The sequence below is a fragment of the Somniosus microcephalus genome, chromosome 13 (assembly GCF_052327205.1).
Source record: "Somniosus microcephalus isolate GS21.2 chromosome 13, FLI_Smic_1.0, whole genome shotgun sequence".
In the NCBI taxonomy this organism is placed as follows: Eukaryota; Metazoa; Chordata; class Chondrichthyes; order Squaliformes; family Somniosidae; genus Somniosus; species Somniosus microcephalus.
In genome coordinates, this window is record NC_140999.1 from 104,862,224 (window position 1) to 104,881,438 (window position 19,215).

Here is a 19,215-nt window from a genome sequence, read left to right on the forward strand (position 1 = left end):
CAAACATTTCCCACCCTCTGTCTGAATGAGCTCCCTAAAGTCTTTATAAAGTTCAGTAATCTATTACCTGTTAGTGTTGCCTTCTAATTTAAAGTTAAAGGTAACCACATTTTTAAATTTGAATTTTTAGCATTTCCACAAATAATCTAAAATTGAACAGCATCAGGCTCCAATCCTCAAATTACATCTACTACTGTGAGGGTTGGCCTATGTCACTTCACCTTCTCTCTACTGGGAAGTTATCAGGACTTTTTCTTTTTCTTACCTCTCCCCCTGTTGTCTTAATGGGAGAGGGGCCTTCTCCCCTCTGTTCAATGAGCAATTAAGTCTTTAAAAAAAATTAAAGGTGCCTTTCGGAGAGGCAGAGAGAGGGAGGCCGCAGCGGCGGGATAGTTATCAGGACTTAACAGCTCTTTAAGGGGTCGTGCTTGAACAATTTGTTAAACGACTGTTCATCAATCAGCAGAAGTTGAGGCTTTGACATTAGCTCGTTGTGCTCGTTTCCTTAAAACCCTCCACAGCTGCTCATTGCTGTTTCATTACAAAAGACTGTTAGGTTGCTTGTGGTTGAATTTGGAATGGTTTCTTCATGCTTTGGATTACAATGGCAGTGCCAGCTTCCTCACAGATGTCCTTGCAAGAGCTCCTGGCTGTGCATGGGCAGCCTGTGACTGAGGAACAGGCGTGGGCTCTGTGCTACCAGAGTTGCCGGTCCATCCAACAGCAGCAGCAGAGCCTGGCCAATAACTGGATGAACTGGAAACCGCCTCAGTTTAGAAAAGTGGATGATTTAGCCCTGTATAAAGATGGGACTGTTGTGTGTGTTTCAGCCAGCAATGGTAATTTGGGGGAGGGTGGGGTTTAGGGGGGGGAAACAATAATGTCCTGCCTATTTAGTAGATAATTTGGTCCCTGTGTAGATATGTTTTTCAGCTTTTTAAGTCATTTTTCTGGGAGGTGACAGGGTTGCACAGTGTATTGGAGTATCAATACTCCTGGATTAGTACACCCCTACTCTGTGCTGCTGTGAGATTAATTACTTTTTTATTATTCATTCTTGGGATGAGGGAGATGCTGGTAAAGTCAGCATTTATTACCCATCCCTAGTTGCCTCTGATAAGGTGGTGGTGAGCTGCTGCCTTCTTGAACAGCTGCAGTCAGTGTGGTGAAGGTATTCCCAGATAGTTTATGGGTAGGGAGTTATAGGATTTTGACCCAGTGCTGGTGAAGGAATGGTGATATATGTCGAAGTCAGAATAATGCGTGATTTTAGAGGGGAACTTGGAGGTGTTGGGGTTCCCATGCACCTGCTGCCCTTGTTCTTGGGTGGTAGAGGTTGTGGATTTGGGAGGTTCTGCCAAAGAAGCCTTGAGTTGCTGTGGTGTATCGTGTAGCTAGTACACACTGCAGCCATTGTATGCTGATGGTGGATGTTTAGGCTAGTGAATGGGGTTCTGATCAAGTGGACTGCTTTGTTCTGAATAGTGTCAAGCCTCTTGAGCATTGTTGCAGCTGCACCTATCTAGGCAAGTGGTGAGTGTTCCATCACACTTCTGACTTGTCCCTTTTTAGGTGGTGGCGAGGCTTTGGGGAGTTGAGAGGTGAGACACTTGCCGCAGAATACCCAGCCTCTGACCTGCTCTTGTAGCCACAGTATTTGTGGCTGGTTCAGTTGAATTACTAGTCTTGGCTATGCTGTTGGGGAGTAGTGTAGGCCAAATGTTTTTCCTCCGGTACCTGCTCTTGCATAGGGAGAAAAGGAAGAGACCAGTCACCCTTATGTACCTCCATATGGCTGCATATAGACTGGTGTTGGCAGAGACCTGCGAGTTGCTCCCCAGCCTGTCCTCTGGGCTGGGTGTGTGAGGTAAACTGTTCCTTCCTTTTCTTTCCTAAAAAGTGTAGCAATGTATGAATATTTGATCCATTATAAGGGTGCATATTGGAGCATTGTAAAATCCAGTCTCTGTTTTCACAGCACGCTGCAAGATCTATATCTGTAGCATAGAAAACCTGAAAGGAGATGTGATTTTCACACCAGATTTTTAAGGTCCAAGAGCCCTTGTAACCCTGGCATTCAAAATGCAGATTGAGCTTGCTATGCCTGCTATCCCCTTCTCTAAAGACTCGCTTCATTGTTCCAGTGATTATTTTGTGCTTGTATCTTGCTTATTCTTTGATATCCAGCACATAAACTGAGCTAGCCCAAATTAGCATGCGGGCTGGTTGGGAAATGACTGGGAAAGCTCCATGCTGGACAAGACCTTCGCTGGGTATTTCCTTCAGATTTCCTGCCCAAGGAAGAAATTGTTTCTGAACTCTAGTCTGCAGTAGTTTTCATAAACCTGACTAGATGGGTGGGCTGATGGGATGTTTGCATGACTGAAGATCTCGCTTTAATAATAAAGAAAATCTTATGATGGGAACTGCCAGTTCCATGTCTAGTGCCCTTCCCTAGTTGCCTTGAGAAGGTAGGGGTGTCATCCTTTTGGTGATGGTGCTCCCACAATGGTGTTAGAAGGGGTAGTCCATGAAATTGATCCATCAATGATGAAGAAATAGTGATGTATGCCCAAGTCAGGATGGTGCAGTGTGGAAGGAAATATGGGCTGATGGTGTTCCCACAACATTGTTGATCTGTAGACTGTACGCACTACTGCCACAGTGCATCAGTATGGAGGGGGTGGATATTGAATTCAGTGGTAGGGGCACTGATCAAGTGACTTGGTCTGTCCTAGATGGTGTTTAGCTTCTTGTGTTGTGTTGTGGCCAAGGATTCCATATGCTTTTTTAACTGCCTTCTTAGCTTGTCCTGTCACCTTCAAATATTTGTGTATGTACACCCCCAGGTCTCTGTTCATGAACCTTTTTAAAATTGTATAATTTGTTTATATTGTGTGTCCTCATTCTTCTCAAAATGTATCACTTCACATTTCTGTTTAATTTCATCTGCCATGTGTCTGCCCATTTCACCAGTCTTTGTTTGTTCTCCTGAAGTCTGTTACTATCCTCCTCGTTGTTTACTACATTTGAGTTTTGTCATCTGCAAATTTTGAAATTATGCCCTGTATACTCAAGTCCAGGTCATGAATGTATATCAAAAAGAGCAGTGGTCCTAGTACAGACCCCTGGGGGACACCACCTTGGGTCTAAAAAAAACAACAGTTCACCACCATTACGCTTCATGTCTTAGCCAATTTTGTGTCCATGCTGCCACTGACCCTTTAATCCCATCGGCATTAATTTTACTAGCCAGTCTATAATGTGGTATTTGTCAACCATCTCTTGAAAGTCCATATACACATCAACTGCACTACCCTCATCAACCCTCACCATTATGTTCTGGACTGTCCCACCAGGGGAATAGTTTCCCTCTATCTACCCTATCAAATCCTTTAATCATAAACACTTTGATTAGATCACCCCTTAATCTTCCAAATTCAAGGGAATAAAAGCCTAGTCTGTGCAACCTGTCCTCCTAATTGAACCTTTTTAGCCTTGGTATTTATTCTGGTGAATCTGCACTGCACCTTCTCCAAGGCCAAAGTATCCTTCCTGCGGTGCAGTGCACGGAACTAAAACCAATACTCCAGGTGGGGTCTAACCAGAGCTCTCTACAGCTGTAGCATAACTTCCACCCCTTTATATTCCTGCCCTCTTGAGCTAAAGGCCAACATTCTATTGGCCTTTAAATTCTGTTTTGTGCCTGTCCACTAGCTTCAGCGATTTCTGTACTTGGACTCCTAAATCTCTCTGCTCATCTGCAGTTCTTACCTCCTCGTCATTTAGAAAATACTCTATCTTTCTTGGGTCCAAGGTGGATGACCTTGCACTTTCCCACAATCAGCCACAGTTTTGACCACTCACTTAATCTATTGATGTCCTTTTGCAACTTTCTGCTCCCATCTACACTATTTACTGTGCCACCTAACTTTGCGTTGTCAGTAAACTTTGATATGCTGCTCTCTCTCCCTTCATCCAAGTTATTTATAAATATAGTGAAGGGCTGTGGCCCTGGTAGAGATCCCTGGGGGACTGCACAGGAATTAAGGTGACTCTAGTCAAATTATACCCATAAAATATTAATGTGCAGGTTTCGCTGGGAAAATCGTAAATGGAGTTTAAACACCAGCAGAGACCGAATGGCCCGTTTCTGTGCTATAGATTCTATAACTCTATGAATGTGATGTATGATCTGCAGAACTTATCTTGTATTTTACATGCACCTCGAATGGGGTGTGGGGGGGATAAAGTCCTAACCTTTCAAGTCCTCTTCATAATTATCTCCTCATCCCTGGTAACTCCTGAGTGAACCTACATTGCCTTTATATACTTCCTATGTGGGTTGCCGAAAACTCCAACTGTAGCTTAATTAAGGTTTTATCCAAATTCAGCATTAGCTCTTTACTTTCCATGTCTGTAGATTTTTAAAAAAAACTAAGGATACTGTTTACCTCGTTATGGTCTTATCTGCTGGTCAAACTTAGTCATTCCTGGGATGGCTCAAACAGCCAGCCAGGCATCAACTGAAATTGGATGCTGGCCTGGAACGATGCCGTGATAGCACCTCTGTTTGTCTGACCCTTTCCTGGCAATGAAATGGTTAGAGTCAATGAAGCAAGTGGCGCTGGTCCTGGGGATCTTGAAAAGGCCACCACCTCCATTTCCCTTTCTGTCATCATCATTTTTGTATCTTCTTGGAGAATAGTGTGAGGATTCACAGTCTGACAGACCGTGATGTGAACGCTCCTTCCATCACCGTAACCATCTTTATACCAGCTGATAGGGAGGTTAGTCCTGTACAGCGGGAGGGTTTTATGGGCTCCCACAGCCCATAATGATGAGAAGGGGCCACCCACACCCACCAGACACCAGTTTCCCACTGGATGTCAACCCAGAATTCTAAGCTGGACTCCACTCCACTTGCCAGGAATGTCTGGAGTGGGGTTGGAACCCGGCACCTTCTGGCCCAGAGACGGGAATGCTACCACTGCACCAAAGGCTCACTCCCTTCATTTCTGTGATTTCCTGCTTCTAACATTCCAGATGTCTTTACATGGGGGAGGAGCTGTACTGGGGCCACAGCTTTTCACTATATTTATCCTCTGTAAAGCCAGGATGTCCCCAGTGTAGTACAGTGACCAGAACTCTGCAGTTCTACAGGTCCGACTAGACCAGTACTTTGTACAAGCCCATCACTTCCTGGCACTTGTGCTCTATTTTGTTGTACACCGGAGGTCAATAGGGTGACATGGCATTCAGTGTACATTTTACAGATGAGTTGTGGTATGTATAAAGTTACATTCCAGTCCTAAATGTACAAATGAATAACTGGTACATGGATGTGTACAGTTGGTTAGCATTACATTATAAGCAGGATTTAGGTCACTTCCTGGCAGATGGCTGCATGCCAAACCAGAGCTCATTACTCACATTTACAGTCGTGAAATATTTAGTCTACTTTTGGCGGAAGGTCATTGACCTGAAACATTAACTCTCTTTCTCTCCACAGATGCTGCCTGACCTGAGCATTTTCTGTTTATATTATAGTTTACTTTATTGTTGTAGTGGCTGTATGCTGCCCACTATCTCTACTTTGAATTTTGCCTCTGAATTGGCTATTGCACCTCTTGTACTCAGTGGCTGCATTGTGTCTGCTGACGTTCTTCAGTGTATAGTTTGACACAATGGTAATGCTTTGTTCAGCAAACAATTGACGTCTACCTAAGCCAGGACATCCCACTCCTAACCCTGGATATGGACGTGGTGCATCAGTGACGATTGGTGTGTCAAGTGAGATGAGATGTACCGGCCTCGCCAAGGAAGCACGTAAAGAAAAGAACAACCTTTTTTAAATTATTTCTGGATCAGCTGCCTTGCCTGGGGGAGCAATAGGAGCAGTGCCAGGGTGGGAGGGCTGTGTGCCAAAGAAGTGACACTTCTACCTGCTCATTGGGTGGCCTCCAAACTCTGGCAGGGATCAGTGTTGGCAAGCACTAGTGGGTGCGATCCCACTGTAATCACTGGGATTGCCACGGGTGGAATTTCAGGGCTGTTGTGTGTAAGTTAGTGGCAGTAGGCCACAAGGTATAATTGCTGTACTTTCCTGAAGCCCTTTGGAAGCCAACTGTCCATGGCCAGATTCTCTGGCCAATTGGAGATCATACTGGCAAGTTGTGGCAGATGTATCTCCAAAACTTGTACCTGTTTATACTCTGGGTGTTTTTTAAAAAAAAAGGTAACAAGTGGACCTGTAAACCATGTCATATTCATGACCAGTGTGCTGTTCAGTCAGGGTCTACTTGTTGAAATATTTATTCAGTCCTTGACATGTTTCATCTAACATGCTGCACTTCCATCTTTGACACTGCTGCAACACTTTTCTCTTTCTTCCCAAGTTTGTACTCGAGTCTGATCTGATCTGGCTTGACTTGGAGTTTTTTTTGTTCCCCAAACTTGTTCTAGGTGGATTTGGATTAAAAACGGACAGATGTTGGGCTGCTTTAGCATTTGAGTTTGGATACAGCAGTACAAGCCCAAAGAAGTTCCATGAGGAGCTGGGGGAAAGAGGGAGGGAAATTTGGATTTGTGCTCATGCTTATCCCAGTAGGCCTTGCAAAGGTATGTAGACTATAGGTCACCTACAAGGTACTGCACATCAAGCATGGCTGATTGGAGTGATCAGCTGGGCCCAGGCATACGGCATGCTGTGTCTCTCATTCTGTGCTATATATTCTTCTGTATTTGTGGCGAACCTGTTTACCAGCACTGTCCTTTGGATAGCTGATGCTGTGTTTTGGAAATTGGGGTTACTGGCTGTCAACATTGGTTGATAGTCCCATGCACAAAGTTGGAAAGCCACTGAATGAGGCAATATTTAAGAATGTGATTAATTCTTAAATATAATTGCAGACCACCTGTAGGTCTGTCCTGATTCCTTCTAGAGCTTTCTCCACAGGATGTGATGAAGTCTGGTTAACAAATAGGTTTATGCATAAATTGCACACACAGTGGTAATTATTATATTCTGAATGGCAATAGAGTATAATGGTGCTGTCAAAGACCAAGGGGATTTGGGGGTACAGGCTCTCAGGCAGCACCTCGTGTTGATAAGGCTGTTTATTAAAAAGGACAAATAGAATTCTGGTTTTATCACCAGATGTACAATTTAAAAACCAAGAAGTTATGATGGGTCTATGTAAAACCTCATTAGAGTTCTGTGTGTAGAATTGCAATGGAGCAATATTAAGGCTTGAGAGGAACAACACAGATTCTCTAGCATGTTGCCTGGTGTGCGGAAATACAAATATGAAGATAGACTTGACATTGGAGCTTTGGTAAAAGAACATGGAGATATGATAGAAGTGTTTAAGAATTATGAAAGCATAGGAGAGAGTAGATAGCAGACTAATTCCAACAGTTGAGGGAGCCATCGATACAATCTTAAATGTAAGAGACAAGAGGGCAAGAAAAACTTCTTCACACAAGTATGAGGCTGTGGTTGAGGTAGAAATTATGCCAACATCAAGATTAGATTGGAGAGTTGGATGTAGGAAAAAGGGACAAAAGGATATGAGAACAGGGCGAGTAAATGTGATTAGAACTATTTGCTAAAGTGGTGGGGAGGAGAGGGCATGTGTTGAAGTCGGGTTATTGGCCCCTCGATTACTCTGGAGATTTAATCAATGATTATGTTTATTTGTCTTGCTGCTAAAAGTAATCTCTTAATTTTCAGATGACCTGGAGAGGACATGCACAGAAGAGAAGGTAACTAACTTCTGCTTTAATCCATTTAGTTTTAGTTTTTCTTTAAGAGGAAGCTGGAATGAGACTCTATTTTAGCTATAGCAGGCAGTCTGATTCTTGTGGAAACCAAAAGGAATTTTAATTGATTCCATAAACAGGGTATGAATTTATGGTGACTGAATAAGTCAGATTTACTTGGATGGGAACCCAGGAGTTTTATTGATAACTTGAGGACTGACTTGTGCAATTGCCCCCATTTCTGCATGGTAGTATTTTCCCTTGTATTATGCAAGATGGTTTCCTGGATCAGTATGTGGAGGATCCAACCAGGGATCAGGCTATTCTGGATCTGTGACTGTGTAATGAGAAAAGGCTAATCAATAATCTTGTGGTAAAGGGACCTTTAGGGACAAGGGACCATAATATGATTGAATTTTACATTAAGTTTGAAAGTGATGTAGTCCAATCTGAAACTAAGGTCTTCAATCTAAACAGAGGAAACTACAAGGGTATGAGGGACAAGTTGGCCATGGTAGATTGGGAGACTACACTAAAAGGTATGAAGATGGACATGCAATGGCTAACATCTTGTATTATCAGAATTAATAATTGGAAATACATGGGCCACAAAATGTGCACTCTGGTTGTACAAAGCTACTTACAAAATCTGTCTGCAGTTCCCTCTTTAAAATCTATCTCTTCAGGCTTGATGGCTGTTACTAATTGTCCTCTATAGGCAGGCAGTTTCACATCATTACCAAATTAACTCTGCTAAACACGTAGAATAACATCTACCCACTTGTACAAACGTTAATGCCTTTTCAGTATGAAATCTTCAACTCTTGGCTTTACTATACATCTTTATTGATTCCCAGCTGTATCTTGGAGAGTGTTGAGTTCTGGATGGTGCAGGTTGTTTCAATAGTGACCTTGCTGGTGCTGCTGATGCTTCTGTTGACCTTGGTCCTGCCGTTTTGAAAGCAATGTTAAGCATACCATCACTGATTCTGGTGTAAGGTGCCATCGCCGATGATGTTGATTGTGTCTGCAGGTCGTTCACAGTGTGCTTGCTGTACCTGTGACCATCCTCCCAGCATCTACCCTGTAAAGCCCCTTAAGAATTTTATGTTTCAATGAGATCACACCTCATTCTTCTAAACTCTAGGGAACATAGGCCTAGTCTACTCAATCTCTCTTCATGGGACAATCCCCCAATCCCAAGAATAAGTCTAGTGAACCACTGTTGCACCGCCTCTAAGACAAGTATATCCTTCCTTAGGGAAGGAGACCAAAACTGTACACAATACTCCGGGTGTAGTCTCACCAAGGCCCTATATAATTGTAGTAAGATTTCTTTACTCCTATACTCAATCCTTTAGTAAAGGCCAACATACCATTTCCTTTCCTAATTGCTTGCTGTACCTGCATGCTAACTTTGTGATTTTATAGACAAGGACACCCAGGTCTCTTTGAATGCCAACATTTCCCAGTCTCTCTCTTATTTTTAAAAAACTTCTGCTTTTCTATTTTTCCTACCAAAGTGGATAGATTCACACTTCACACATTAAATCTGCCATCTTCTTGCCCACTCACTTAGTGTGTCTCTATCCCTTGGCAGCCTCTGCTTCGTCCTCACAGCTTACTTTCCAACCTAACTTTGTAATGTATCCAAGTTTGCTGACGATATAATCAGACCCCTCATCTAAGTCATTGATATAGATTGCAAATAGCTGAGGCCCAAGCACTGATCCTTGTGGTGCCCCACTACTTACAGCCTTCCAACTCAAAAATGACCCATTTATTCCTTCTATGTTTTATCTGTTTGCTAATATATTACCCCCATTCCCATGAGCCCTAATTTTGTGTAATAACCTCTGTGGTACCTTATCAAATTCTTTTTGAAAATCCAAATACACTACATCCACTAGTTCCCCTTTATCTACACTGCTAGTTACAAACTCAAAAACTCTTAAAGATTTGTCAAATACGATTTCCCTTTCATAAATCCACGTTGACTCTGCCCAATCATATTACAATTTTCTAAGTGCCCTGTTACCACATCCCTAATAATAGATTAGGGGATCTCAGAGACGCCGTAATTGTGACCATCTTCAAGAAAGGTGACATGTCTGATTGCGGTAATTACAGAGGAGTTTCCCTGCTGCCTGCCACAGGGAAAGTCATCGCAAGAATCCTGCTCAATCGCCTTCTCCCAGTGGTTGAAGAGCTCCTCCCAGAGCCTCAATGCAGATTCCGCCCACTAAGGGGCACAATGGACATGATCTTTACCGCGCGCTAATTACAAGAGAAATGCAGGGAACAGCACCAACCGCTGTACATGGCCGCCTTTGACCTCACAAAGGCCTTTGACACTGTCAACCGTGAGGGATTATGGAGTGTTCTCCTCAAATTCAGCTGCCCTCAAAAGTTTGTCACCATCCTCTGCCTGCTTCAAGATGATATGTAAGCCATGATCCTGACCAATGGTTCCACCACAAACCCAATTCATGTAAGGACCGGGGTCAAGCAAGGCTGTGTCATCGCACCAACACTCTTCTCGATCTTCCTTGTGGCAATGCTCCATCTCAGCCTCAGTAAGCTCCCCGCTGGAGTGGAGCTAATTTACAGAACAAACGGGAAACTGATTAACCTCCGTCGCCTCCAGTTCAGATCCAAGGTCGTCCCTTCCTCTGTCGTCAAATTACAGTATGCAGACGTTGCTTGCATATGCGCACACTCGGAGGTCGAACTCCAAACCATCGTTAACACCTTCACCGAAGCGTACGAGACCATGGGCCTTACACTAAACATCTATAAGACAAAGGTCCTCTACCAAGCTGCCACCACCACACAGTACTGCCCCCCGATTATCAAAATCCATGACAAGGCCTTGGACGACATGGACTACTTTCTATCCCTCGGGAGCCTACTGTCAACAAGGGCAGATGTCGATGACTAAGTCCAACACCGCCTTCAGTGTGCCAGTGCAGCCTTTGGTCGACTGGGGAAGAGAGTGTTTGAAGACCAGGACCTCAAACCTGGCACCAAGCTCATGGTCCACAGAGCAGTAGTAATACTCGCCCTCCTGTATGCCTCAGAGACATGGACCTCAAAGCACTGGAGAGGTACCACCAACGCTGCCTCCATAAGATCCTGAAAATCCATTGGCAGGATAGGCGCACCAACGTCCGTGTTCTCGCTCAGGCCAATATCCCCAGCACCAAAGCTTTGACCACGCTTGATCAGCTCCAATGGACGGGTCACATTGTCCACATGCCCGATTCAAGACTCCTAAAACAAGCGCTCTCCTCGGAGCTCTGACACGGCAAGAGAGCCCCAGCTGGGCAGAGGAAACACTTCAAGGACACCCTCAAAGCCTCCTTGAAAAAGTGCAACATCCCCACCGACACCTGGGAAACCCTGGCCCAAGACCGCATAAAGTGGAGGAGAAGCATCCGGGAAGATGACGAACACCTAAAGTCTCTTCGCCGGGAGCAAGCGCAAACAGCGGAAGGAGCGCACGTCAACCCAAGCACCCCACCCACCCGCCCCTTCAACCACCGTCTACCCCACCTGTGACAGAGACTGTAGGTCCTGCATTGGACTCATCAGTCACCTGAGAACTCATTTTTAATGTGGAAGCAAGTCATCTTCAGTTCCGAGGCACTGCCTAAGAAGAGAAGAATAATAGATTCTAGTATTTTCCCTACTATTTGAGGGGCTGAATGGCCGCCTCCTGTTCCTATGTTCCTAGTCATTATTTTGTTCTCAGCTGTAGTTGTGACACTCCACTGCAACATATCTGCTCTGTTGACAAGGTCACTACCCAAAGGGTGGCAAGTGTGGAACTCTTTCCCACAAAAAGCAGTCAATGCTAGCTGAATTAATAAATCTGAGATTGATAGATTTTTGCTAGACGAGAGTATGCAAGGACATGGAGTCCAGGCAGATGGATGGAGTTACGGTACAGATCAGCCATGATCTCATTGAATGACAGAGCAGGCTCGAGGGGCTGAATGGCCTCCTCCTGTTCCTATGTTCCCAGTCTTTATTTTGTGTTCAGTAGCTGTGGTTGTGACACTCCACCTGCAACACACCTGCTCCTTTGACAAGGTCACTACCCAGACCCCTCACTTATTGTTTGTCATGTGATGTCCATGACATTTGTTCATGGGGGTTTCCCCATGGAGAAGCTTTTCCTTCATTTGCACATTGTGTCCTAGAGTGTACCACTTCCTCAGGGTATAGGAACAGTAGGCTTTCACTAAATACTGGAATTAAGTTTGTTTGTATTTTTTGTTTTGGGTTGTAGTATTCATGTCTTGGAAATAGTATGTCCAGTTCCTTTTTTAGCTGGATCTGTTCCAGATTGCTTTTGCTCGAGAGGAGAAGCAAAGTTTCTTTTCATTGTTAAAGGACCTTTCGATGTCAATTGCACTCTTTTTGCTGCCAGCCTTAACACCAGATTTCCACACTTTCTGTACTGAATTCCATTAGCATTATCTCACCAATTATTTTTTTCATAGAATCTTGGAGATTTACAGCACAGGAGGAGGCCATTCGGCCCATTGTGCCTGTGCTGGCTCTTTGAAAGAGCAGTCGTGCCTAGTCCCACATCCCCGCCTTTTTGTTCGTGACCCTGTACATTCCTCATCCTTGAGCACCTGTTCAACTCTTTTTTTTAAATTATCGATGGAATTGGCTTCCACCACCTTTTCAGGCCAAGCGTTCCAGATCCCGACAACCCTCTGAGTGAAAACATTTCTCCTCGTCTCCCCTCTCGATCTTTTGTCAATGATTTTAAATCTATGATCTCTGTTTATTGACCCACTCGCCAGAGGAAATAGTTTTTCTCTCTCTATTCTATCAAAATAGCTCATCGCCTTAAATCTCATCAAGTCGCCTCTTAACCAATGATCCCCTTAATTTTTTTTTGGGTGCGTGACGCCTTTAAGGGGCTGCACAGCCCGTTCAAAATACTGCGCATGCGTGAGTTTTTCCCATTGAAAAGCCGGTGAGCCGGCTGCGTGGGAGGTCCAGAGCATTGCGTGGTCATGCAGCTTAAAGGGAACGTTGCACTTAACCTTCTCTGTTCCAAGGAGAACATTCCTAACTTTTCAAACCTCTCCTCATAGCTGAAGTCTCTCATCCCTGGTAAACTTCCTCTGTATCCTTTCTAAGGCCTTTACATCTCTCCTGAAGTGTGGTGCCCAGAATTGTCCACAATACTCCAGCTGAGGCCTAACCAGTTCTAGCATGACCTCTTCACTTTTGTATTCTATTTATAAGCCCAAGTAACACATGCTTTTTTAACCACCTTATCAACTTGCCCTGCCACCTTTAAGGATTTGTGTATATGGAGACTAAGTTCTCTCTGCTTATCTACACTTTTCAAAATCGTGCCATTTATAGTATACTGTCTTTCCATATTAGTCCTCCCAAAGTGTATCACTTCACACTTCTCTGCATTGAACTCCATCTGCCATGCTTCTAACCATTTCACCATCCTATTTGTCATCCTGAAATCTATAACTAGGCTCATTACTATCTACTACTTTTACAAGTTTCGTATCATCTGCAAACTTTATAATGCTGCTCCCAACATTTAGGTCATTTATAAAAATTGAAACGAGTAATGGACCCAAAACTGACCCTTGGAACACCACTGCAAACCACCTCCCAGTCTGGAAAAACATCCATCCTCCACCACCCTTTGCTTCCTGTTACGGAGGGAAAACATCGCCACCAGTGATGAAGGCCTCACTTTGAGTGTAATTATCAAAAAGGGCCAGTTGAAAATTGAAGCTAACACCTTAAACTGGTCAGAAATGGTGAGCCTATTATTAACTGATCCTTGAAGGATTTTTGGCCTTGATCTTTGTAGGTGCTAACTTCATATAAACATGCCTGAAGGCCTTCCATTATTTAGTAGCTTGACAGCATGAGCTGTTTTAGTTAGGCCCACAAGTACTACTTGGACTATCTCACTAGTTGATATTGATCTGTACTCTTGGCTGTTAGTCAAGGGCCGACACTAATCCTGTTGATCTATGAATCGCAATAAGGCGTGAGTTTAGAGGGCCCAGTAAACACACTTGCTCTGCTCTTGTGGCTTATTCTGAGCTAATACTGGAATGGAATGGCTAATTTGAAAACTTGTGTATTTTAAGGGAAAAAATGACCTGGGCCTAGAAATTCGGTTGGTTGCGCCAGCGATTAGCGCCTAAAGAGCCCGAGATTTGGGGCGTTACCCAATTTTCAGACGTGCGCAGTGATCCTAGCGCATCCGGCCATATTGAGTAGCCTGTTCGCGCCGGCGCTAAGTCTTTGCGCCCACTCGCGGGCGCAGCCAGATAATGACGTCATTTCATTGTGCAACGCCTTTTTGGCGCCCCGTACTGGAAATTCAGTGGCGCCCCCCCCCCCCCTCCGTTCCACCTGGCGCTATTAGTGACAGTTGGATGGAACGTTACCAGGTCCTTCTTGGACTCGGGGGGGGGGGGGGGCGCTCTTTAAAGGGGACAGCACTAGTATAAAACCGGCAGCCATTTGGCCTGGCCATACTGCTCGCTGCTGGAGAGAGTTGCAGTCCTTCAGTGGCAGACTTGTTCTTATTGAGCCAGAGGAGCCTTGGGACCTTCAGCCCTGTTCGGAACAGTTGGATCCAGAAAGCTGACTGCGTCTTACTCGTCGGCCAGAATAATGGGAGCTGCTTTGGAGGGGAACGTCATCCTTGCGGAACAACTGGCAAGGGCACAGAGATGGAGGGAGAGAGGGCCGGGATTGGCCAGAAGGAGGAGGGCCAATGGACGTCGCCAAATCCGACATACGCTGCCAGGGTTTTCAGGCAGCAGGTCTCCTACCTTACCATGTCGGAGGAGCAGTGTCTGCGAAGGCTCCGATTTGGTAAGGATGTTGTTACTGAGCTGTGCCACCTGCTTGCTGGGGATCTGCATCCGTGGATACGGTGCAGGACCTCTGTCGGTGGCCGTGAAAGTCACTGTTGTGCTCAACTTTTACGCCAGCGGATCGTTTCAGGCAGCAGCTGGGGACATATCTAATATCTCTCAATTTGCGGTGCATTGCTGCATCCGGCAAGTTACAGCTGCCCTCTACAAAAGGAGGCGTGAATTCAACACCTTCCCTCTGACCCTGGAGAAGCAGGGGGAGCGCGCACATGGCTTCGCGGCTATTGTGGACTTCCCCATGGTGCAGGGGGCCATTGATTGTACACACGTGGCTTTGCGGGCGCCATTGCAGAATCCGGAGGAGTTCCGTAACCGAAAGGGGTTTGTTACGTCCGTGTATAATCCGACACAGACTGTGGAGAACGGTACAAACGGTGTTTACTCAACGTGGCTCAGACCGCAACTGAACTGTACAGATTACTACTCAACGTTATATACAGGTGTGGTCACTGCCGGTACTACAGTATACATGAGCTGTAAAAAGTAGTTCTCCCCTTTAAAGGTACATACATTACAATTCCTCCCCTTTTAGATTAACAGTACCATAACACTCATTTAACAATTAAATATCAAACTAATTACAATTAACACTTTTAACATGCAACATTAGCTGAAAATAGTCTATTTATAAATTCAGTGTTTGGGGAGGCTTCCTGATCCTTTCTGGATAGCGCCTTTCCCAAGTGTCTTGCTCTTGGTGCGGAGGCAATTCTGGCCCCCTGTCATCGGTTGGTTCATCAGCTTCCGATGCTACAGTTTCTGGGGTAGACGCTACCTGTACGTCGGGTTCATCACGGCACGGTGGCATAGTGGTTAGCACTGTTGCCTCACAGCGCCAGGGACCTGGGTTCGAATCCGGCCTCGGGTGACTGTCTGTGTGGAGTTTGCACATTCTCCCCGTGTTTGCATGGGTTTTCTCCGGGTGCTCCGGTTTCCTCCCACAGTCCAAAGATGTGCGGGTTAGGTTGATTGGCGATGATAAATTGACCCTTAGTGTTAGGGGGATTAAATACGTGGGGTTACGGGGATAGGGTGGGATATGTGTTGGTGTCGGGGTTACGGGGATCGGGTGGGATATGTGTCGGTGCAGGCTCGATGGGCCGAAATGGCCTCTATCTGCACTGTGGGCTTTCTGTGATTTCTGTGATTCTGTATGTATGGGCGAGGCATGGGGTTGACTTGTTCCTGTGACTCTAGGATCTGGTCAGCATGGCGTCTCACGATGCTCTCCCCAACGTCCACTGTGTACATTAGTGGGCCCTGCCGTGTGCATATCGTTCCTGGCTGCCATTTTTCTGTTCGGTAGTCGCGGGCCAAGACTGGTTGCCCTACATTGAAGCTTCTTGTTGGCTTCTCATGGATGTGCTGGAATTGCTTACTCTCAACATCTCTTCGTACCTTTGGTCTGAGCAAATCCAGGCGAGATCTTAACCTTCGGTTAAAGAACATCATGGCTGGGGCCTGGTTGGTGACTGCATGTGTCGCATTCCGGTAGGCGAACAGGAAATTGTCCACCTTGTGCTGCAGCGGAATGTTGTCATTGTACATAGCCTTTATTGCCTTCTTAAAGGTTTGTACGAACCTCTCAGCCAATCCATTTGTGGCTGGATGATACGGGGCGGATGTGTAATGCCTTACCCCATTCTTTTTCAAGAACCTCTGGAACTCTTCGGACACAAACTGTGGTCCGTTGTCGGAGCAAATCTGTTCTGGCAAGCCATTCCTGGCAAAAATGGTCCGTAGGACTGTAATAGTTTTCTCCGTGGTGGTGGAGGACATTTTAATGACCTCAGGCCATTTCGAGTGCGCATCCACGGCTATTAAAAACATTGAGTCCATGAATGGACCAGCAAAATCAATATGCACCCATTGCCATGGAGATGAGGGCCACTCCCATAGGTGTAGAGGGGCCTGTGGTGGTGCATTTTGGACTTTCTGGCATCCTGAGCAGCTCTTGGTCAGGTCCTCGATTTGTTTATCGATTCCCGGCCACCACACATGCCCTGGCTAGGCTTTTCATTTTTACCCCTCCCAGATGACCCTCATGAAGCTCATTGAGTACTCTATCCCTTAACTTGGGTGGAATTACCACTCGGGTTCCACACATCAAGGTCCCCCGGCACACTGACAACTGTTCTCTCCTTGTCGAGAATGCTGGCAACAGTGAGTCGCCATGTGCTGGCCATCCCTTCACCGTCAAATCATATACCCGAGACAGTGTCGGGTCATTTCGGGTTTCCTTTTCGATACAAGTGTTAGTTACCGGTAGGTATTCAACTATAGTCGAATGGAATATTTTGACAGGATCCACTGCTGGTGCTTCCTCTGCAGTAGGCACTGGCAGGCGTGATAGCCCATCAGCATTTCCATGCTGTTTCGTGCCCTTGTATTCAATCTCATAGTGGTGCGCCCCTAGAAAAAGTGACCATCTTTGTAGTCGTTGCGCAGTCATCACCGGAACGCCCTTCTTTGGATTAAAAATGGAGACGAGGCTGGTGATCAGTCAGCAAGGTGAATTTCTGCCCGTGCAGATAGTGATTGAACTTTTTCACTCCCCACACTAGGCTAAGGGCCTCCCTGTCAATCTGGGCGTAGTTACACTCGGCTGAGGTTAGTGATCGTGACGCAAAGGCTATTGGCCTCTCTGAGCCGTCCAAGAATTTGTGCGACGGCACCGCTCCAATGCCGTAGGGTGACTCATCACATGCCAACCGAATTGGTAATGCTGGGTTGTAATGGGCCAATACCTCTTTCGATGTGATTAGTGTTTTGCTCTTCTGGAAAGCTCGTCTACATTCGTCACTCCACTTCCATGGCACCCCAGTTTGCAGTAGGGTGTTCAGTGGGTGTAGTATTGTAGACAAATTTGGCAAGAACTTATGGTAGTAGTTTACCAGCCTGAGGAACGACCTCAGTTGTGACACATTTTCCGCTGCTGGAGCCTCGACTACTGCCTCAATCTTCTCTGGGGACTTATGTAACCCCTCTTTATCGCTAACGTGGCCACAATACGAGATCTGTTTTCTAAAAAACTCGCATTTGGGGCGGTTAGCTCGGAGCCCATATTCCTGCAATCTAGTGAGCACCTGCTCCAGGTTGGCAAGGTGATCACTGTCATTTTCGCCCGTGACCAGGATGTCGTCCAAATAACACTGGGTCCCTGGGAGCCCTTGCAGGACTTGTTCCATTGCCCTCTGCCAAATAGCCAGAGCTGATGCTACCCCGAATACCAGCCGGTTGTATTGGTAGAGACCTTTATGGGTGTGGATTGTGAGGTATTTTTTTGATGCTTCTTCTACCTCCATTTGCAGATACGCCTGGGCCAGATCAATCTTAGTGAAGCGTTTCCCTCCAGATAGCGAGGCGAAAATATCTTCAATCTGCGGAAGTGGATATTGTACGGTGTGAAGGACCGGGTTCACTGTTACCTTAAAGTCCCCACAGATGCGAACCTTCCTTGGTTCCCCAGGCGTGCTGCTCAACAACTTTATCATCACAGGGACGATGGGTGTAGCCCACTCGCTCCAGTCTACCTTGGACAGTACACCTGCACGTTACAGACTCAAGGTACCGGTCTGGCCTTAAAAAAATTTTGGCCTTGCGTTTTCTTCAATTTTAATCGTCGCTGTCATGCCTTTTAGTGTTCCGAGTCCTTGCTGGAACACTTCTTTCGTGTCAGTTAGGATCGTTGACAGTTGCCCAGGCGTGACGTTGTCATCCTTTTTGTCAGCCACAGTCAGTGCCTGTATGGAATGCCAATCCAGTTGTATTTTCCGGATCCATTCACGTCCCAGTAGTGGTGGTCCTCCATCTTGCAATACATACAGGTCTAGTTTTGGTGTTTCCTTACCGTTATATATAACGGTCACCCTTATTTTTCCTTTGGGGTAGACTTTTTGCCCCGTGTACGTCTTCAAAATAATTTTTGTGTCTCTCAAGGGTATGTGAGAGTAGCTGCTCGTAGTCCCATCGGTTTATGACTGTTAGGGCTGATCCTGTGTCCAATTCCATCTTTACCTGGACTCCTGCTATCTTGAGAGTGACCCAAATGGTTCGGTGATCCTCTGTTGTGATCACATTATGTAGTTTCAGACAACTCAGTTCCCTGCTTTCGGAGTCGTTATCACCCTTTTGTTCGTCTGAACTATTCTCCGTTATCTTATGTACCTTCTTGTACTTTGGTCGGTTTCTTATTGCTGGTTTTCTTTCCCGACCTGTAGACTTGTGCTATGTGTCCTACTTTTCCACACTGTCTGCACACTTTGTCTTTGAACCAGCAATCATTCTGGTCATGTGTTGTTCTGCCACAGCGATAGCACTTCTCTGTTCCATATGACATTTCATTTGTGCCATATTCTTGCGGTCTCTGTTGTATCTCTGCAGCGCCCCGTGCTGCTGCTTCATATGATACCGCAATGCTGAAAGCCTTTTCCAGCGTAAGGTCCTTTTCAGATAAAAGCCGTTTCTGGGTTCCTTCACTTTGAAGCCCACACACAAACTT

General features: G+C 45.6%; 1 protein-coding gene across 5 annotated transcripts in view; it reads left to right on the forward strand.

Annotated features, from left to right (window-relative positions):
• Nucleotides 1-433: 433 nt before the first annotated feature.
• LOC147108519 (protein spire homolog 1-like) overlaps nt 434-19,215 on the forward strand; it is a 70,095-nt gene continuing 51,313 nt past the window's right edge. For 2 of the 5 annotated variants that reach the window (XR_015080605.1, XM_086005172.1), the window contains exons 1-3: nt 435-839; nt 6,466-6,621; nt 7,736-7,767. Coding sequence is in view for 4 of the 5 variants with exons in the window: in XM_086005172.1 (XP_085861298.1) it covers nt 590-839; nt 6,466-6,621; nt 7,736-7,767 (438 nt within the window). In the remaining variant the exon portion in view is untranslated. Of the gene's footprint in view, nt 840-6,465; nt 6,622-7,735; nt 7,768-19,215 lie in introns of all 5 variants that reach the window. The other 3 variants (XM_086005173.1, XM_086005174.1, XM_086005175.1) reach the window with 3 other exon arrangements.